Source organism: Pteropus vampyrus, unplaced genomic scaffold, assembly GCF_000151845.1.
Source record: "Pteropus vampyrus isolate Shadow unplaced genomic scaffold, Pvam_2.0 Scaffold136, whole genome shotgun sequence".
Taxonomy (NCBI): Eukaryota; Metazoa; Chordata; class Mammalia; order Chiroptera; family Pteropodidae; genus Pteropus; species Pteropus vampyrus.
In genome coordinates this window covers 4,184,911-4,207,583 of record NW_011888917.1, presented here as the reverse complement: position 1 = coordinate 4,207,583, position 22,673 = coordinate 4,184,911, and the positions used below count along the sequence as shown (strand labels likewise).

The 22,673-nt window shown below is 42.1% G+C and overlaps 1 protein-coding gene across 1 annotated transcript in view; it reads right to left on the bottom strand.

Annotated features, from left to right (window-relative positions):
* The window catches only part of GLDC (glycine decarboxylase), a 74,849-nt gene extending 55,623 nt beyond the window's left edge, over positions 1 to 19,226 (bottom strand). The window contains exons 1-3 of the mRNA XM_011367716.2: positions 18,740 to 19,226; positions 18,106 to 18,184; positions 2,317 to 2,452 (exon numbers count right to left, since the gene is read on the bottom strand). Of these exons, the coding sequence (XP_011366018.1) occupies positions 2,317 to 2,452; positions 18,106 to 18,184; positions 18,740 to 18,994 (470 nt within the window). The 5' untranslated portion in view covers positions 18,995 to 19,226. The remainder of the gene's footprint in view (positions 1 to 2,316; positions 2,453 to 18,105; positions 18,185 to 18,739) is intronic.
* Positions 19,227 to 22,673: the final 3,447 nt, after the last annotated feature.

Below are 22,673 nucleotides of genomic sequence, written 5' to 3'. Positions count from 1 at the left end.
GGAGCATATCTTAACTAAGAGCTCTGAACAGGGATGGCAAAGCAGATGTGATCATGCCAACAGATCTGGATCCTATAGTGATGGGAAACAAGTAACTACATCTAGGACTCTCACCAACCAGAAATACCTCTGCACTTATGCAAAAGAAGATGAAAGATGCAAAAGTGCTGTGTTCCTCCCCAGCTAAACAAATGCTTTGGTTCTCAGAACTGCAAGTATGGACTTGAGGCAGCAGCTGGGGACTGGCTGTGCTGATGGCCAAGCGACAAAGCCACTCAGAGACTGAAACACACCAAAGAAACCAGTTTTGTTTGTGGGTGATAAGGGGGAAGAGTATAAGTTCATGTGTCATAAGTAGTCGCCACAGCACGCCTATTCCTAGTATTAAGAACTCTTTGCACAGGGTTTAAAATTAAGTAGGGTAACAGGTTCACTTTTCCAAATGTCAAAATTTTTATTCTTAGACGGATCTACATCTGTGTGTGTGTGTGTGTGTGTGTGTGTGTGTGTGCGTGTGCGTGCACACGTGTGTGTGTGATTTAGAGGTTACTGAATGGTTTAAAGACAGAATAAGGAAATGAGTTGGGGAATTAGCAGAGGCTCAGTAGAGTCAGAGAAATGAAAAAGTACAAAAACAAGGAAGAAGGGGCTGGTCCATGGGAAACCCATCTGGGTTCGTTAACTAATACTTATAAAAGTTAGACTTCTACTCTCCCAGAGGCTGGGAGGCAGGGACCTAACTTCAGGTGTTGACTGGTGTTATAATAAACAGTAAAATTTTTTGGCAAGTTAGAATTTTCTCAGGCAGGCACTTATTTCTGTTTTTAAGGTGAAAAAAATGAACTAATGGCTGTCTCAGTAGTCTGTCCTAGGATGGTGGGTGGAAAGATTCTTTCATGAGACAATTATACCACAATGAGAATTCTGGTCACTCAGAATTCTAATTAATTCTGAAAAAATGTTATTAAATAAAACCCATTTTTTAAAAAGATGCAAAATGTTCAGCAAATGTTTAAGATTTATTTCTCTGAAGCATGCCCTTGATATTTCAAAAGCTCATGTGGGGGCAATTCCACGATTTCCCATAGGGAAACCCATCTTCCTTTTACTTACATTGATTTTTTAATATATGCTAAACTAAAAGACGATCTCTGCATCTTGCTATACATGCCTTTCAATTGCAAAGGTAAATACTCATTCTTTCCTTACATAACAGTCCTACTAGAAATTAAAATTACCTCAGACACTAACTAATTAAAAACAACAACTAGGACTTATCATTGCCTCCCAACACGTGGTTTGTTTCTGAGGTAGAATTTTTTCTTTATTTATTTTTTTGGTGGAGGCAACCCTTGGTTGACTTCACAGATTGCAAGGATCTTGTCAGCTTACAATCCCTTATTTTTTTTTTATTTTTTACGCCTACAGCACTTGGTATCCCATCCAAGTACTAACCAGGTCCGACCCTACTTATTAGCTTCTGAGATCAGACGGGATTTGGCTTGTTCAGGGTAGCATGGCTGTAGACTGTGCTGGACAGCAAACAGCAATGTTAAATAACCAAATAGCATGGAAGTGGACTTGGGGGAAGTTTTCCTCAAGTGTGGTAGAAACACTTTTAGTATTGTGCAGTCAGTGGCAGCCAAAGTAGGCAAGGACAAACACACACACGCACACACGCATGCACACACACATACCCCTAGAGGACTAGGAATGAGCTACCTGATAGGTGAGGTGAGAACTTAACAAGCAACCGAGCATGTACAGCTCAGCACCTTCTTTTATCGTTTCTGTAAGAGACTGTTCACAGAATACGCAAGTTCTTGTTCTCTACAAAGTGCTAAGTAAGTAATACAGCTGATGTTTTGATCTTCACTTACCTGACAGAAGACAATGAACAAAGATTCTGACTCATTAAGTTCGGACATCACCTAAAATCGCAGTGTCTCTAAAGAATAAGGCCCTGCATCTGCCCTCCTGCAGGTTTAACATCTTGCTCGAATATGCTTACAAAGATAGAAGAGATATTAAGTCAGAGAGAGAGAGAGAGAGATTACCAGCATCAACAGTTTTTAGAGCTCTGGAATGTTTTATGGAAATAAAAGCGGGAAGAAGCTTCTGTTTCCTCTACATTTGAGTAAGGACATTTCCCAAACAAGAGATAGCCAGGTAGGTTCCTGGAGGTTAGAAACATCATGGGAGTGTAAGTGTTGGTGGATAAGTTCTGAGGCTCTAAGGGGGAGGAGTATGGGAAGATGGGGAGAATCATGCAAATCAAATTACAGTACTCTTGTTTTTAATTAAGTAATACATTACCATCCTGAGTTCTCCAGTAAGTTCCGCAAAATTGTTTGCGGCACTGAGCAGTTGTAATAGCCCATACCAATATACGATCTCCAGATCTGGTTTTTGCTGGAAATTGCACGTAGGGTTGCAAGGATTTCATTTTCACCTGATTGTAGGAAAAGAGAAATGTTACAGAGAGAAAATGTCTCAAAAGAGAGCTCTAATTATAGTTTCAAAACCCTCTTTTTGTTTGAATGTTTATAAAGAGAACAGCTATACAGGAAATATAAGAATCATCCCTCCACCACAACACTAAGCACTGTATGCAGAAATCTGAAAAATCCCAAAAATAGCACTCAACTACTACTCAAGCTGGGTTCCTCACAATTTTTGAGGGGGCGTGGTGTGGAGGCGGGGTGAGGTGCTCTTCTTTTTTGGCTTTGTACGACCGAATTGCCTGATTTTAACACTTGTCTCATTCCAGGTTTCTTCTTTCCCCTTTACATTTCTTTTGTACTTACACCAAATAAAAATTCTTCTTTATCTTAGTAAAATAGTTTCTCTTTTTAAATTGCCTTATACCAATAGTTGATATGTCTTAAACAGTACATGCCCTAATATGTCTCTGTAAAATTACTCTACTACCTCTAACACTTTTCCCTTTGTCAATGAAAAAACTACTTACAAAAACCCTTCACCCAACAATATAAAATACCAGTTTTAATAAAAGACGCATGCAATTTTAACCAGCATTCTCATTAGGGCCAGTTCTTGAATGCAGGTGACACACTATTTCGAGTCATTCATATAATAACAATAAAACAATAATAGCATCTGACACTTAGAGTATTTACGCTTTGCCGGGAATTGTCCCAGATGCTTTTCGTGCAGCTCAGGAAACAGGCTTGAAGAGGATCACTCGCCTAAGGCTGTACTGCTTTAAATGAAAGTGTTACAACTCAGTCTTTCTAACTTCATATTCCATACTTTTCCCACTGGGTCAGGTTCAGACCTGCCATATGAACAGCAGTTAGACTGAAATACTTTCTGGATACAAGTGGTTCTTTCTCTGCCCCTCTGCATAAAGATAGATCATCCTGCTAAAACTTAACTACTAAGATTTAACTACTTGCTCCTTTAAGATCGTCTTAGGGGCTCAGTCACTTCAATCTTGAAATTAATTGACTTCATTGTTACTATATCAGAGAAGAATCTGGGTAGAGCAATCTCTAAGATGGCAAACTGGCTAGAAAGATGCTTCACATTGTTTCAACCCTACTGAACTCTATGTGAATATTATTCTCATTAATCTTCCTTTATCCTCACTGAAAACACTTTCACCTTCCACCCCAGCCTCCCACTCCACATGCTTTCACAGGAAATAAATTCATGAGATGTGCCATTTTGCCAGACTGTGTTAAAGAAAGAAGACAATTTTGTAAGTATGTTTCATGAGTAAATATAATCTAACTTCCTTATGATAACCTTGTCTTCTTCTATTGAAAATGTAGGAAATACATGAAAGTATAATAAACCAATATCTGAGGAGATATGCAAGTACAGTGTCCTTAGGAACAATCATGCAAGAAATCCAATCGCTTCTCAAAGTCGTCTTAGGGCAGAGTGATTGAGAAGCCCAGCAGGAGGGGAGATTAATTAGCAGTTCCTGGCAGGCACATGATTCAGCAAGACCAGCTTCAATTAAGATCCTGTGTAAGAGGGACAGGTCCCTGTTTCATATTATGCCCTGGGGACAAAAGGTTCAGCTCTCAAATGAGAAGAGTCTGTGAGAGGCTTTGTCAAATCAGGACTTTAACCTTTGGGAGTCAGGGAGTATAGAATAATGTGGTTTTTTCCCTACATTTTAGAAAGTTAATTCTATTGGGAGTGTGGATAAGTCAGAGCGGAGATCCTGGAAACAGGGAAATATGGTAAGAGGCCAGCACAGAGCAAAGGAGTGTTGTGAACTGAACTATGTCCTCTAAACCCAGGTACCTGTGAATATGACCTTATTTGGAGTTTTACTGATTTAATCAAGATGAAGTCCTGCTGTGTTAGAGTTGGCACTAAGTCCTTTAAGGAAGGGGAAACTTGGACACACAGCACAGGAGAGCACCGTGGGATGACAGAAATATTGCAGGATCAATAAGCCTTGCTCCTCAAGCTTGACTTTTTTCTGTCGTGATTTTTTTTAGTGATTAAAAGGTTTTTATTTTTGTATAAAATAAGTCACAGGCACATAACCTATAGCGTAGAGAAAATAGTCAATAATATTGTAATAACTTTGTAAGGTAACAGATGGTTACTAGACTTACTGTGGTGATCACTTCGTAAGGTAGATAAAGGTCGAATCACTATATTGTACACCTGAAACTAATATATTGTATGTCAACTATGTTTTAATAAAAAATACACTTTTAAAAACATTTTTTATTTTTTCCCCTTAAAAAGTTGGACTGTGGCAAGTGAGTTAATGGGAACTGCAGAAAGAGGAACCCCAGAGGCATAAGGAGATGGCTGCAGTAGACTCAGTATTGCCCCTCTGCTCCTAAGATCTTCTTCCCCCTGGCTAGAAACATCTGTGTCTCACTTGATCATTTTTATGCTTCTAGTTATTAACTATCATTAATTATTATGTTCTTCACTTATGCCAATTTGGCCTTTTAAAAATTTCAGGTGTTTCATTCAAGTACATAAAACAAGTGGCTGTTACAAGGGGAATGCTGATATGTATCTGGAGACTCTAAACTCTCAACTAGAATCAGGAAGAGATCTGATTTTTCCTTTTCAAGAGAACCCATTTCTCTCATAGCTCCCAGCAGGGTTGTCCAGGAAGAAGCCCAGTGAGAGCCTCGACTAAAACCAGTTCTCTCTCTCCTTTCTTCAGTAGCCTCTTGCCACCCAGGCTCTGGTCCTGTTCTGCACATATGCCTTCAATAGTAAGGAAGAGAAGACACCAACCCAGACCAGCCAGGAACCCACTGGCACCTTCCACATCAGTTCAGGGTCCCCAGATACATACCAGCATTCCTCACAGCTGCCACTATATCTTACACACTTGAATGAAACACTTGAAAAAATTTAAAGACCAATTAGCATAAAGAGCAAAACAGTCAACTATAGATAAGACTCAGGAGCATAAAAATGGTCAAACTGGAGACACAGAAGTTTATATCCTATAACACATACACTCTTGTCCCTACAAGACCAAACTTCCCAAGCACTTGCAGGCTCTACCCTTACCCAGCCTGGGGCCAATACGAATATCCCAGGACTGGCCCTCATCTTAGCTTGGTCTTTACAACTAATTTTATCTTCCACTGAGAACTGAGTTACTAGAACAAGCAGTCCTCTGTACACCAAGCTAATGGATACTGCTGAGCTATCAAGAGTAGGATGGGTACTTGGACATGCTTCTGAAAGTAAGAATGGTGTGAGAATCCTTTCTCATTCACTCATTCATTGCTCATCATGACCAAACTTCCCAGATAGAAGCCAGGACAGTCTGCGACTTGAAGAACAGAGTTAAGCTGCTTCTTACTGTGATAAAGACTTCAGGCTTTACCAATTACATATTACAAAAAACATTTCCCAAACACACAGCTTAGTGAGTGTCTGAATTGTTTCAAATGTTTGTTCACTGGACACCACTTCTCAGAACACTAATGAAATCTCACTTCTGGCCCAATTAACAGAAGAGCCCAGAGCTTGAGTTACCATGTTAAATGATGCCCAGATGCAATAGGCATGGAGGAAAGGAGAGAAGAGAGAAAAGCCCGCAATCAGAGAACTACCTGCTGAACCTACCTGAGATGGAACATAGCAGAATCAGTCTCTAAGAGCAAATTTTGGGGGCATGATTGGTCTAAATAGAAGCACAAATCCTAGCCATGCAGTGTCCGCTAGTGGACTTTACAGTACATTTAGAGTCCTTTCTCCTTTGGAAAATAATTCTTCTCCAGAGAAAATAAGATCCTGAATTCCAGATGACAGCCTTTTTGTCCCTACCTGGTAAGAGAAGCATTATAAAAAGGCAATTGTGCCATCCAAACCCTGGACAGCACGACGCCAGAAAGCTGTGTGGACCAAGCAGAGAAGAGTTCAGACTGCCCCCAGGGCAAACCCCACAAGAGTGCACATTCCTCACACTTTCCCCTCCCATTGAACAAAAACAGCTTCCTCCTGTAAAGGTGCCCAATTCCAGTAACTTTCTTCCTTAATGTGAATGGCAAGAAAACTCATCAGGGGGAAAATGAGACAGAGTGAGAAAGGAAGTGTCCATTAGAAAAAACTTGGAGAAAATCTGTCATTCTCTAGATGCCTGCCTGGCAAGCCTGGAGGAGGAGCCAGACGCTGTGCATTACTGCACATTCCCAGCCATGAAAATCCTCAAGCTCGCCTTCAGGAATCTCACCAGTAAGTTCTTTTCCAGAGGACAGAAATGCCTGCTTCTGACCTTATTTATTCTTCTGCCTTGGAGCATTGCATAATACCCTGGTTCTAATGTACCAAGAACAGAGTTCAATGACACCACTCCATAGGAATCGCAGGTGGGTCTCACACTTCTCCTGCTTCTCAGAATTCAGCATAAGCACTCTCCTTCCTTACATAATTCCACATAAGAGCCTTTCCAACACTAACTCTCTTGTCACCTGCACTTAAAATATCAAGGAGAACTTTGGACCAACTACTATGCTACATAAATACTTTGCAATAGGAATAAGCCGATTCAGCTGTTAAATACTGTACGCACTGCTGGGCCTAGAAAAATGTCAGTAGAAAGGACAGGCAGGCTGTAGAGTCGAGATGCCTGCTATACCTAAACACACACGGATACACGTTGTTCCCCACCTTTAACCCATTACCCCAAACATACAACCCTATGATTTTTTTCAACTCAGTTATATGGAAAAATGTATCTATGCTTTACTTTTGCTTTTTTGACAATCTAAAAAAATTATGCCTAAGTTTCCACAGAGAGCATATATTATTCTGCCATTTCCATTTTAAAAAGAATAAATATATATGCATATGCTGTATATTAATAGACTATCTCTGAGATGATTCTCAAGAAACTGGTAATTGGGAAGGAGTCTTGTTTTTCCCTGTACATCTTTTTGTGTTTTTGAATTTTGGACAATGTGCCTATGCTATTTATTCAAAATTTTAAATTAAATTGAAAGGTTATGCCCAGAACAAAATCCTCCTTGTGAAATATATGGGTGCAGACACCTTTCAGTACTCACAGTGGCTGGCAGTTCAAACAGCATTTTCTGGACATCCCAGTAGCACCTAGCACACTGTCAGAGCTTCTCCCGCTCCCTGCCCTAGGTGTGCTTGGCAAGATACTAAGAAAAAGGTCTCTAAGGAAATCATTGGGACTGGAAACCAATACACTCATATTTGGATTTCCCCAGAAAGGCTTTTTTTCTGCCAGAGGCTTACAGGGGAAGCTGGAGCCAGAATGTGAGGACAGGGCCTACTATTTTTCTTGCTAACATGTAGATCCTTGGCTTCAGAGCTGCTCGGGAAACCACGGAATGGGGCTGAGGGTCTCAAAATAAACAGACCATGAATGATAGCATGTATCAGGGTTTTCTGATTTTTCTGAATGGAAGCCAGAACTTGTGTACATATTCCATCCTAACGTAAAGGCTTTTTGTAACATCGCCTAATCAGTACCCCTCTCTCTCCCACTGAACGGTCTGTCTTAAACTCACTTACACAGAGCATAAGCCCTACTCCCTCAAGTTTCCTCTCCAATAAAGGAGGGTTTCAAAACCAAAGTCTGTGAATCACAGAATTCCTTCATTCCAGGAAGCAAACCAATCCATAAGCTCTGTGTAGTGTAGAATAATGACATGGTAACTCTTTGAAAGCCCTTCGAGACTAGCAGAGGGGATATCCACCCCATATGACAGGATGTGGTCGGGACAGCATCACGCATGCCTGCCTGACCCCCTCGCCCTAATCCTGCCAGGCTTTTCCTCGTCTTCTTGCTCAGCCAAATAATGCTCCACCTCACCCACCCCCTCATGACCCTCAGGGATTAGACCTCTCCAATGGTCACCTCTAGCTGAAAGGAGCTGACGCATGTCCAATCTGTGTTTCTGATGGCTCTTTCGTCCCTCATCTCCAAAAAAATGTACAGTTCCTACAGCTCCTTCTGCTCTGCCAAAAGATACAAGTTCAAGATCTTCATGACAGCTGTAGGAAAACCAGAACGGCTCCCCACGGCAGGGAAGCAGGAACAAGGGGAGCCATGTATGCTATTTACACTTTGAATGTGAGTCGCTTTCTATGGGAGGTCTCCTCCACCGCCTCTCTTCAGTTAGTCTATAAATATTTTCTAGAGAAACATACAGAGAAACATTACAAATCATAATATTTATCTGGAACAACAGTTGACCTAAGTAATCTGGTCAAATGGTCAGTTTGAAATGAGAATCAGGGTGAAAATTCTAGAATATTTTTTTTCTTCTTTGCTGTTCTGTGGGTACATTGTTATGGCAAGCAGAGCAAGAACAAAAAGAGGAGGATATGTTCTAAGAGTCCAACTCAAGCAATTTAACATGCTTGCAGGAAAAATAATTTTTTATGATCAAAGGAATAGGCATATGAAAAAATTTGTAGTCCATCCCAGAATCTCGCCAACTAAATTATAATCTCTTTGTGGGCAGGGGCATAGTGGGTTGTTAGGCACATAGAAGATGCTCAGAAAATACATGTGAATCAAGGTTGCAATGAAATTTACCCAAACTCCCAAACAGCTAGCTCAATATTCACAATAACTCGCCCATCACAGAATCCATGATGACAAACCAATGCACAAATTGTTCTCATATCTGAAAGCATGGGCTTCAGAGAAACATTTATAAATGGAAACTGACAGCTATTAAGCAAGTCCTATGCAATAATGCAGTGTCTACAATATCAGATTTTCCAAAGTTCTGTTTCATTATTGTTTAATAAATTAGTATGTTAATGAGAGATACTGAAAATTTTTACTAAAATTATCAGTCTGCATTTTTATAAAAATACTTTGGGTTTAATAAGTAAAAAAAAAAAAGTGATCTCAGTCAACATGAGATCAGTTTTTCACACATCACATGATGGAGACTTATTAAATCAAGGTATAGTGGAAAAAGTACATAAATGTAAGTCAAAACACAGACATGCCTGCAAGCAGCTCACAACCTCCATAGTCCAGCATCTGCCCCAAAGCTCCTGAATCAACCCGGAGGTAAGCAGCTCCAACTCTCAGTCTCATGAGGTGGTCACTGAGCTTCCATCCCAGTGGGCTGTGGGGACTGTCTCGCCCCTTTCCCACCCCAACTGGCCTGTGCTAACTAGTGGGTCTTGAAGTCCTTGATCTCTTGACTTTGCCAGTCCTCAACCTCAGCAAAATTTAGTCACCACATTTCTCTGTTCCTCCTCCCAGATCACTAAATGATGCTGGGGTGTGGGGACCCTAATAGACCTTACAGTTCAAGCCAAGTACGCTGATATGGATTCCTCACTACCCAGATGTTCACAATAGCTCTTAAGGAACTTTTGCACTTTCCTCTAATGCTCAGTTTCACCCTTCCTGCCTCTCACTCAGCAGACAGGCAGTCCCTCAACTCCTCCCACCTCAGAGTGTCCTTATGTTTTCAAGTGAATTTTCTTGCTTCTTATGCCTAATAACGGTCCAGAAATATAACAATGAGGCCCGCAACCCCCTGCCTGAAATTTTATCATCCAGCCTCTTGGATTACTTCATCTCAGACTGCTGTCTCCCTCCCTATACATGCTCCATTTCCCAACATCCTAGCTTCCACTTTATTCCTCCATCCCTAGGAAATCTTACTCACCAAATTAATTCAGTAGACTCACTACATCTGCAACACTATCTCTTATCTCTCTCCCTCGAGCTCTAGACTCATATTTCCACCTATTGCTTCAACGTTGCCAAATTCATGGTCCACAAGCACCTCAAACAATTCTGCTCAAACAAGACTCCTGATCTTGCCTTCTTCCAGGACCGTCTACTTCTCCTGTTAATGACATTATCATCACCCACCAGGACACTCAGCCTAGAATATGAGTGACAGCCCCACCTGCTGCCCCTCTGGATCAACCATCATATTTGTACCAAAACACTATTTCCCACAGGCTGCTCCCAGAACTAATGCAGATCCATTCCTGCATGATGTGGCACTCCTCCCATGGGCGACTCTGGCTCAAGGACTCCCATTTTGGACTGACCAAACTTTCTTAGATCTGTGCTACAATGTAAAATCCTTCCTATCTAAAACTTCCATTTGTCTCTCCCCTTCCATCAGAGTCAAAACTGCATCACAGTCTAAAGGTTCCCCTACCTTCTCGAGTTCCCACCACCAATGAATTTCTCACATATCTAATATCATCTTGGTGACTACTTCACGGTAGACCTAAACTAATACACATTTAACACCTCACCTCTAAACTCTCCAGCAACCTCCCAGCTTGTTTGCCTCCTTGCCTCTGATCTCAGAGGCACTCTGCAAAACACATGTTCAGTCATGTCACTTGTCTCTGTAGTGACTGTTAATGTCTCCTCTTATCATGGCTCTAAGTCCTCCATACTTTGCTTCTCATGCCTTTCTGTAGCCTATTGTTCTACACACAGTCTACTCGCCGTCCCTCAAATAACCATGTTACAGCCATACTTCCATGCTTCTGCTCATGCCATAACCTCAGCCAAAGCATTCATTTTATTTGCAGACCCATAGAGCTATTAAATATCTACCTCCCTATCAGTTGTAACCTATACTCAGGGATCATATCTTTATCATCTTTTACCTCATGACTACTGTACCCTCAATGGCTAAAACAGTATCTTATCTTCCATAAGTGCCTCTCAATAAATGAAGAATGAAAGCAAATGGGGAAAGCTGTAGAAGTAGATTTGGTGATATAGTGGCTTATAACTCAATGGTGACAAAAGTGAATAGGCTTGGGAATTTAGTATATGGGCAAAAGGTCCTATGTACCTTAACAGTCCTCAAGAGTAACATTATATTTACAACACAGTATAATTCATTTAATTTTGATAGCAATGAATATTTTTTAAAAGTTCGATACAATTCATTATAATTTTCTCAAACCCATAGAATGTATAAACCCAAGGGTGAACCCTAATGTAAACTATGGACTTTCAGTGATAATGACATGTCAATGTAGGTTGATCAGTTGTAACAAATGCATCACTCTGGTGGGGGATGTTGATAATGAGGGAAGCTATGTATATATGGGGGTGAGGGGTACTGGGAACTCTCTATATCGTCCCCTCAAATTTGCTCTAAAAAATAAAGTCTATTAAAAATATCTGCAATTTTGTTTATATTACTAATTGCCCTCCTCTTGAATTTGGATCAGACTTAGTGACTCACTCTCATCAGTAGAATATGGTGTAAGTGATGCTATAGGACTTCCAAGACTAGGTTGTAAAAAGGATAGCTTCTGCCTGGCTTTCCTTCTTCCTTCAGTCACTGGCTCTGGGGGAAATCCAATAGCCACATTGTGAGGACACTCAAGCAGCCTGTGGAGAGACCCATGTGAGGAGGCACTAAGGCCACCAACTAACAGCCAGCACTAGCTTGCCAGCAATGTGAGTGAGCCACCGAGCAAGTGGCTCCTCCAGCCCCAGCTGAGCATCCACCAATGTACGACTGTGCCTTCAGGAAAAACTCCAAGCCAGAACCACCCCCACTTGGCTGCTCCTGGATTCCTGACCCACAGAAACTGGGAGGATAATAAATGTTCATGATTGGTTTAAGCCACTGAGTTTGGAGTAATTTCTTATATAGCAGATAATTGATATACTGTCTTTTCTAAAAAAAAAAAAAAAAGCCAATTTAAAAGATATTGTTAAAGAAATAATTTTGTTTATATAAAATATCTTTGATAATGCTGGATGAATTCCATGATCTTTTAACAGATGAAAATAAGAGGAAAAAGTTGTTTTACCTTTTATGTTCTTTGTCCCAATCACATGACCTATTTGCTCCCTCATCACCATATGTCAGCATGTTTGTATCCTTTGTACATCAAAAAATAAGCTCTGTGAAAGGACTGGTGTTGTAAATTTCAATCTAAAATGGAATCAGAGTATATGAAATGGAGACTCTCATGCATGCTGACTCAGAAGAACAGAACTTAAGAACTGAGAGACTGATTTCCCATAAATGCCTGCTGGATAGAAGATACTTCTTGATCAATGAACATTTACAAAGAATCCCTTCCCATCCTCAAGCCAATGAACTTACTGCTTAGACTTTGGCTTGACTGCCCCTCTTTGCACTCCTTGCCCATAATACAGCCTGTCCCAAACACTCAACGAACTGGACTTGCCTGTAGCTAGATACAGCATGTTTTCTGAACTGCAATTCTTCTTCTATTCTCAGATAAACTCAAATTTGGGGTAACTTGAGCTTATTTAGGTTGACAGTCCAAAATATTTTAATGATAAAAATGATACTTTATAAAGACTGAGATTTCTAGTCTGGTGTTCTAAATTTAAAAGGGAGACAATCTGATTTAATTTATTTTCAGACTCATCTCTTTTAAGATATTTTCGCCTCTCCACTTCTATCAGGATACGGCACTATATATCTAGCTGAAATATCCCTATGATACAGTAAGTTTATATTTGGTCTTTGTCTTTGAATCTTCCTGAGTAGGAGTCTTTTGTTATTCAAAATAAGCCCTTTTGATTACACTTGAGCTTAATGAAATGACTTAGGGTTGGATCCTTAGTAGCCTCAGGATAGGGCTAGTCACCAGAAAAACCAAGTGATTAGAAGGTTGGAACTTTCGGCCCCACCCACAGACCTCTGGGAAGGAAGTGCAGATAAGCTCTACAAACTCTTGAACAACAAATTTGGTGAGCTTCTGGGATGGCTAATGCATCCCTGTTCTGGGACAGTAACCCAACTCAGTTCCACAGGGATAGAAGCTTCTGTGCTCAGGACCCTTCCGGACCTCGTCCTACTTACTTCTTAATTTGAGTGTTCCCCTGTACCTTTTATAGTATCCTTTATAATAAACTGTGAGCCCCTCCAGCAAATTAATCAAACCCAAGGAGTGGGTCATGAAAACCTTCAACTTATAGCTTGTCAGAAGCACAAGCAACAACCGAGGCTTGCTACTAGCATCTGAAGTGGGGGCAGTCTTGGGGACTGAACCCTTAATCTATGAGATCTGATGCTATCTTCAGGTAGTGTCAGAATTGCGTTAAATCTTAGGGCACCAAGTTGGTGTCCCTTGTGAATTGAAGAATAGCTTAGAGATATTGAAAAACACCCCAGAATCCCAAAATGATTCACAGCATAATTATTCTGATAAGATTCCATCAAGGATGAGACTGCAACAATACTCAAATATTTCCCTAATTATGCTTTGCAAGTTGTATTTTGCCATTTTCTTTTTCTTGGTGAAGGTACTGTCTTGTAAGTATGTTACAATAACATATTTACACACATAAAAAAACAATGTAAAGACATTGTCTTTGCTTCTAATGGAAGATATATTTAAACTTTATGTTATTTCACAAATCTCTGTTTTTCTATCCAATTTCACATAATTTCTAAACACTTGCAGCATTTTATTCATGGTACTTGAGACTTTTTAACTTTCTAACTTAATTTATATTAAGAAGGTAAGATGTAAACTCCTTGAGGATAGTATTTACGTCTGTTCATATATTTATCCTCACAATAACTTGCACACAGTAAATGGGCAATAAATATTTAACAATATAGGCAATAGGTTGACTTTCCACAGATATGCAGTGGTCTGCCCAATAAGAATTAATGACAAAAATATATAAGTATAGGACAGACTGTGATGAGAGATTGAATATACACACAGTGGCCAGACCATGTGTAACTTTCACCCACGACCTGCAGCAACCTGCTTAGAAAACCAACCCCCTTACCTACAATAAACCACCAAAGAAGCCAGCCTGCTATGAGTTAGACTTACAGAAAGCCAAATTGTTATCTCCAGTGACAATCTGCGCAATAACTTCTGTAACGATGGGTCCAAAATGGACAGGACTTGATTAATAACTGATAGCTTCCTTAATTTTGGTCCCCACTTGCAATTCAGGACCAACCAGATAAAGCTAAATATGCACCCCTAACCAATCACATGATTAGCCTGCCTACAGCTTCTTCATGCCAACAGCCTCCAACACCTGAAAGCCTTTCCTTTATTCCATCATGAAGCTTTCCGCTTCTCTGCCAAAACAAAAGGCTAACTCTTCAGCAAGTTCAGAATAGTGTTGACTTTCCTCACTTGGGTGGTCTTCGTTTATTTCCCCAACTGTGTAATGAAAATCCATTGGAATCATCCTAGTTAAAGATGAAATACAATTCATTTAATCTGGGAACTAAAGGAGCCAGGAACGGCCAAGGGAGAGCCTCCTTGTCAGAGGCTGAGCAGTCCACAGGCAGGACTTGACAGGCACCATCCGGCTAGAAGAAAACTGACGTCCACAGCCTGGGAACAGCTGCCCTATCTAGGCGTCCTTGGGGTTAGTTCAGGGGAGTGCCCAACCTCATTGAGTGACAGAGTCACCACCTACAGCTGTGTTACACAACACCTCTCCCCTCTGCTCACAGACCTACATTAACCATTTATTAAAATCACTCTAAGCGATGTAGCTCGGAACATTAAGTTCTCACAAGTCCATCAGGACTCATTCTAACAGCTCAGCTGCTCAGTTCCGGTTAACCAATTTGAACATTAAGAAGTTTAGTTCCTCCTCTCTCTTCCTAAGCATGTTCACAATAAGCAATGTGCAATTTTGTGTAAACCTTAAACCATGCAGCTTCTGTAAAATTATGGACAAGTTCAGTCTGGTTAACTTGAGCTGACTTTCCTGAAAATAATACACTCTGAGGCATACCATAGCTAAAAGTGATTGGCTTCATCTTTAAAGCACTTCCAAATGTTGTATTAATTACAAAATGAAAAAAAGTTATTGTAAAAAATCTGGGAAAAGTAACAAGAAGCTAAAATCATCCATAATGGCACCACCCAGAAAAACAAATGTTCCCACTGGCATACATCCTTCCAATCTTTTTTGGTTGTATATGTGGATGAGGGAGGGGTGATTCACTTATTAGGATGAAACTGATAAGAATTTTGAACTGAATAGCTTTGCTTATTTCTCTGAAGTATGACTTATTGAGAAGCTAAGTGGTAATCAAGGTATTTTTCCAAGACACTTCCTGAAGTGTCCAAGGAGAGGGGGAGCGTCCTGCACGACAGGTGAATCATCTCTACGTCCGATCCTGTCCAGCCAGTCTGTCCTGTACATGCTGGTCCCTTTGCCTGCAGCGGCCTCCCCCAGCCTGTCCCACAGAGCGTCACTACTCATTCTTCAATACCCAGCCATAGTCCTGCACACTGGCAGCAAGCGGGGTGCTTCCATACCTGTGCTCTTACCATGCTGCTGCATTTCCACTAGGGCAACTGGCAAATGGCAGTGATTCCAGTGTGATTGAATTTGTGCACATCTATAAACTGGATACTTCAGAAGAGTCAGAACAGGAGTTTTCTACTCTGTACACCCACTCCCTTGCAGAGGACACAATGAAGACAGTGTAGACTGGTAGCTGGAGTGTGGATAGTGGAGCTGGATTGTCTGGGTTGAATTGTCTTCACCGCTTACCAGCTATGACCTTGGGCAAATGACATATCCTCTGTATGCTATGGTTTCTTCATCTTTAAAACGGAAGTGATAATGGTACTTACCTCATAGGGTTGTAATAAGGATTGAACTAACACATGAAAAGTACTTTATAAAGTGCCTGGGACATGGTAAGCACTACATAAACTCTTGAGATTATTATGCATAAGAACTAACCCAAGTATCTACATGTTGTTCATAGTTCTCACAATCTTTTTACTCAGCTATGAGGGCACTAAAGACTCATATGACTAATTAGTTCTTATTAGTTTTCTCTATACATGGCAAAAAAATATTTGGTTCAGAATTCCTCTCTGACTACAATAGAACACAAGCGCTCACGTGAAAGTTTGGATAACACTGTCACACTATTAAATGGAAATGCTAGTACTGGAGGTTACACGTACAAACTTGCTCTCCGTTTGTGGAGAATGTTAATTAACCATGACATATGCCCACTACAGAGTAAAATATTGATGCCTTTCTGATGCATTCTGCTCCCCTGCCCCCAGCTCACTCTTTGCCAGCGAGCCAGTCCACTTCAGGGCAAGGGGGGGCTCTTAACTGTGCAGTACTTTCTGAGTCACCTCAGACTAACCAGATAGAACCAGCCCCAAATCTCACGAAAGCTGCTGGAGTTAAAGTTTACACTTAATCTGCAAATTACTTAGCAGGGGCAAGCTTCCAAGAGAGAAGAAATGGAATTCTCCAATGTTCAAATTATTCAGATGGAAACAAGTAGCTGAACTGAAAAAAGGATAGACAACTTTGACACATTTCCTAGGCATTAATGCTCGTAGAGAACATCTTATTTTAGATTATATTGTAAAAAGGGCTGAGCTAAACATTCTCTGACTTTGAAAGTCTCAGAAAGGAATTTATTTGTTCAAATAGTCACCTAAGTCTTGCTTTAAAAATATACAACTCTTCACTCTTTAAACATCCAATGAATCAAGATTCTGATTTTCTGAAATTGAAATAAATAAGTCTTCTAGCTATCCCTAGGTCTCAACAAGTTCAACAGAACACAACGTGCAGATTTTCTTCTATAAGCAAGGTCCCTTCTATAAGCAAGGTTCTCTATAAGCCATGAAGTGAATGGGTTCAGATTTGAAATGAACAATGGGAGTAGTTTTCGGCATAGCTCGAGTTACACTAGGTGCTGTACTGGCTTCCTGTTTCAAGGTGTCTACTTTAAAACAATGCTTGCTTTCCATGTATCCTGTCCTAAAACCTAAAATGAACCAACTGACTTCTCTTCACTTGACTCCTTAAGTAAAAGAGATTACAGTATTCAAAACCAGATAACCCCATGAGAATTCTTTCCTGTTTAAAAACAAAAAGGGGGAGGGGGCTCTTCAGCTCCGCCTGGTCCCTTGACTTGTGGATTCTTGCCTCAGTCCTGGAAGATCCCTGAAAGGCAGTCAGACCAGTAAAAACATTTTAAATATAAAACAAAACTCTTGGAAAGTCTATGAGTAAACTAAGCTCTCTGAACCAAGCATTAATCTCATTTCTTTTTTCATAAAAATCATCCAGACTTGAAAAGTACTGCTGCCTTTCAGTAGGTATAAATAAAACTTGAATGTGAGATAGAAGAACAATTAGAAGCTATTGTGGTAACCTTGGGCTTGAAGGCCAGATGTCTGGGTCTCCTCATTTTTGTCACTTCCCTGGTTGTATCACCGTAGGTAATTCCTTTTTCCCTTCTGAGTATTCGGATCTGCAAAGAGGTGATGACACCTCCCAACTCAAAAGATGAGAGAACTGTGGGGCAGATGGGTGCCTGAAAAGTGGGGCATTCTCCACACGTGTTTGTGCACTGACTTACCCCGCAGAAATTTGCTGGCACCTCCCGGAACCCTGAAAGAAAAACCTAGAAAGGCGCTGCAAGACTCCAGTCTAGGGTACAAACCTGATTGCTCATGAAACTAAACATTCCACCGTCTCCCGCCCCTTGAGGTACCCGCCATTTTATTTTAATAAACATATTCATTCGCAGTCCTGAGCAATCCTAACACAGAGCTAGGCTTTCAGAAACCGCAGAAAACGAATAGGCCAAAGCAAGCGGCGTCTAAGGAGCCCTCCCGGCCACTTACAAATAGGGTCTTCCATTTTCAAGGGTCTTTTCAAACGAATGCTGGCGGGGACAGTCTTCTCCATCAGTTCATCGATGCTCTAAAATTAAAACGCAATTCGGTGAACACGAAAGTGTGAGTAAAGTTCTGAGTGAAAATAGTCACCTCTGTGTTTTGCATCTACAAAGACTTGTGGGAACCTCATTTAAGTCGCCTAATTAGGGTTTCTTTTTTAAAAGAAAAAGAATAACTTTGATCAGATTGGAAATCACTTGGAGGGAAGAAAATAATGAAGCGGGGTCGTGATCCACCCACTCCGGGTTGAATTTCAATCGGCAACCGGAGATAATCGGATAAACCACGAGGTCCTCCTCTAGCAAAGTTAGAGCTCATCAGCAAGCAAGGTGACTTGAGTTGAAAAACAAACGGTTTGAGGAGCGAAGAGCGGGAGGAGGAGAGAGTACGAGGGCAGGAGAGGACTGGGGCGCGGGGACCGAGCGCGCAGGTTCGCGTCCACGCCAGGCCCAGGATCGAGGCGCGGGGTCCACGCGGAGCGCAGCAGAGCTCGGGGCTGGGGCGGGGAGGCCGCGTCAGCAGAACCCGGGCGGGACGGGGCGGGGCGGGGCGGCCCGGAGGCCCGGGTGAGGGTCCTTACCGCCAGCCCCAGGGCCTGTAACATGTCCCTCTGGTCTTTGTCCCCAGGTCCGATGTGCCTCCGAGCGAAGTCGTCGTGTCTGGGCAGAAGACGCTCGAGGAGGCGGAAGGCCCCGGCCGCGCCGTTGTCCCCACCGCCGTTACTGCTGTCACGGCTTCGCAGCGCCCAATGCTGCCCCGCACCACCAGCCAGGCGGCGGCTGCCCCCGACTCCACAGCCCAGACGCAGCCCGCAGGCCTTGGCGCACGTCTGCATGGTCGCGGCCACAGTCCCCTGCCCCAGCCCGCGAGAGTCAGTTGCGCTCTCGGCCCCTCTCCGGTCGCGGACCCCCGGGGTGGCGGCCGCCTCCGGCCTGGAGCCCCTTCCCACGGGACAACTGGTGCGACAGATGGATGGATGCTCCGGCGCAATGAATGGGCACCGCGCTCACCCGGGCACCGCGCTCACCCCGCGCAAAGTTGTTGCTCCACGCGAGGCACCTGCTCGGCACACTTTAAGTGTCGCCCTGGGGGCGGGCGGTGGGATGGGGCCAGCAAATGGGAGTGAACAGAGCAAATGCTTGGCCAATGGGAGTGAAAGGAGGGGCGGGAGCGGGGCAGACCCGGGCCCCCGCCCCCTCTCCCTACCCCCTTCTCGGGGCCCCCGTGGAATCCTGCTGCTCCCGGCATCCTCAGTTACTCCTACTCCATCTCTGGCTGATGCAGAGGCCAGGGGGCACCATGCGCCCGACGCCAGTCTGGGACCTCACTTGGTGCGGGATCCGGGTGGATGGCTGCGGGCGAAGTGCTTGGGGAACCCAGCGGGGGTGGAAGAAGATTCTGACCGCGAGGCCAGACACTTCGAGTTGGTTAGTCTCCATTCATTAATTCTAGAGTATCTTTCCCTGTCATATCTCATGGAAACCAATATGAGCAGACGAGAGAGTTCTTTTACAGTTGTAGGATCCTGGGCAAGTTACCCAACCTCTGAGCTTCAGTTTTCGCATCTCACAGAGCTTAATGGGATTTAAAAAGAGATTATATATTGAAAGCACGGCCATCATAACAGACTTGCTCTCGCTCCTTTCCTCTCCTCTCTTCTCTTCTCTCCTCTCTCTCTAAAAATGTAAAAGATATTGTTATACATTTTTCACTATCGTCTTAGTTGGAAAATTATGTATACCCAGATATTTTGTAAATCTAAGCTCTCTAGCTATCTCTTGAGCTTTTTATCAAAAGAATGAACTTGCAAAATTCCAGTTGTCCTAATATGAGGAAGAGAGGACAGCAGTCATCAGAACATCACTTGTACCTCGACTAGAGAAAAAGAGAACCTGTCCTCTTTCTTCTCCGCTAAGCTTCTTCCTTCATACATGCCCTGCACACTGGGTTCTGTAGTTAACAGGCACAGAGACTAGCAGAGGGGCAAAAAGTGTAAAACAAAGAACAATAGGCAAAATGTATGTGTCAGTGTGTGTGGCAGGCAGAGCGGGTGGTGAGCTAGAAGGGCTAGGCTGAATGAACAAACAGTGTTTTCATTGATTTGGAATAGAAATTACAGCCTTCATAAAAGTTGGAAGATACCCTCAGTGCTAGACACCATGTTAGGGGAGCAACCTGCATTTATCCCCATTGCTGTCTATACTCTTTCTATATATCACAGAGACTAGAAGCCAGAGAACTATATAATTCCCAGATTCCTTTGGTTCCAGGGTTCTGGATGTTATTTGTCTTCTGTCGACAAGATACACATGTGTGAGAACTGGAAAATAAAAGCAGAAACCATTTTCTATTTCTCTGATAGCATCTGACAGATGCATGGGTGGCGGCAGACATAAAGTGCTTCCTTACCAGCACTCACATTGGTACAACGGGGAAGCCGTGTCTCTCCTTGGAAATGTCCTGTGGTTTTCCAACGTAGGAGGCAGCAAGAATTTCTCACTGTCTTGGACTACACCTTCAGTAGTTGATCTGAAGATAGTGGTGGTCTTTCTGTCTTGTCTTTTGCTCTCCTAATTCTTCCAATTGCTTTATATGCACCTATTCCTGGAATTTTAATCTTCCTCTGCTTGAAATACTACGAGCCTTTTGTTTATTTTCCTAAATAAACCTTAACAGAGACTGTAACTGAGGCCAAAAGTTGCTTTAGGAAACTAACCCCCAAAGATAGGAATCCAAGACTAGCTATCTAACCTGGTTCTGTTTGAAGTCAATGATAACATTATTGCTAGTGGAAAATGAGGTCATGATGGTCTTAGGCATGAAGTGGAAACAATTATTTAAATTATCAGTGGGGAGCAAAGTGCCTATTGAAGTCAGATCTTTGCTAGGGTAGACCTTTCTGGTGGGGAGGATGCCTACAAGGACCATTGAGAGGACTAGTGGCTTCTGAATGCCCTGGAGAGTTTACAGAATAAAATGATAGCTCGGAGAACTAGAAAGCTCCAGTGCTCTAAAAGAATCTCTTCTGTAGCTGCAGAAAGAAGGTATTTACAAATCAGACCCAATGTTCGATTTTGCAGATTGCCAAATTATCACACAAATTGAATTCACAGCCTTATTAGGTCTCAAGCGTGAAAGTTTTGGGATTAATTTAAAATCCTAAGACTTGAAATGGGGACATTTTGGTAGCTTGGGTTGAATTTTATTATCTTCAACCTCCAAATCCCACTGAGTCCCCCTTGCCAGCTGAAGCAGTCCCTCTTCCTCTGTTTGAGATGCTAGCCATCCCTTGCTTAAAGATCCTGTAATGGCTCACTAAAGCATTAACTTTGTAAAGGTACGCCAGTGTTTCTTTACCTCTAGATCAACAACCAGAATCAGATCTCTGCATACCCCAGGAAGATAGATAAGGCATCTGACACCAGAAGAGAAGCTTACACAGGGAAAGAATTGCAAAGTATTGCTAATGTATAGTGGCATGGGAGATTTCTGTGTAGGAGTGAGTTCTAGACCAAGGAAGAAGGAATATAATATTAAAATTATTGATACGTTTGTAGCACCAGGTATTCTGGATTTAGTGTATTAGCTTATTCAGCCAGGACTGGCTCTAAGGATTTGCAGAGTTGGTTAACTGAAACCAGGCTCAATGATAGCCTTCATTAAATTAGTACTAAGTTAAGATACTAGAACTTTCTTGGTATAATAGAGAAGAAAGGAATCGAAGGCTTGGTGAGATAGAAATATTGTAATGGATTCATCTCTTCAGCCCTCTCAGTGTATCCCTTAGGAGCGCAGAGGACAATCACTTCACCTAAACATCAAGAAATTCAGAGAGGAGCAGCAGTATTCTTGTACTTTTTGTGTTGGCGCATGTAAAGTGATAGTAGAAGATGCCACTGTTGAAATGGCTTCTTGATTTCAGTGGTAGTGATGAAATTCCAGAGTGATGGAGGTCCGTAGCAGCATTAGAAAGAGAGAAAAGTGGGCAAGGTTGTTGTAATGGACAGCAGAGTCAGAGAGAGAAATAATCAGGCTTCATCCACAGGGATCTTTGATGCTCACTAACTAATGAGCAGCCTATGAAAATCTTAATCCGTTGAACCAAAATTTGATTATGTCACCCAAATGGAGAGACCCAGTCTCTCAATCAGTTCTCTTACTTTAGCTGGTTCATAGACCCAGATCCTCTCAGATGAAGGGACCTTAAGGAAGAATCCTTGAGAAGAGATCTTATTATGACCCTGCTATAAATATACACACATATAAGATACCTGTGGCCATTTACCAAGTGTGACGGTTAATTTTATATTAATTTTCTGGGCCACAGTGACCAGATATGTGGTCAAACATTATTCTGGATGTTTCTGTGAGAACGATTTTGGATGAGGTTAACATTTAAATTAGCAGACTAACTAAAGCTGACTGCTCTCCATAAAGTGAGTGGACCTCATCCAATCAGTAGAAGGCCTGAATAGAACAGAAGACTGATCTCCCCTGGGCAAGGAGGAATTCAG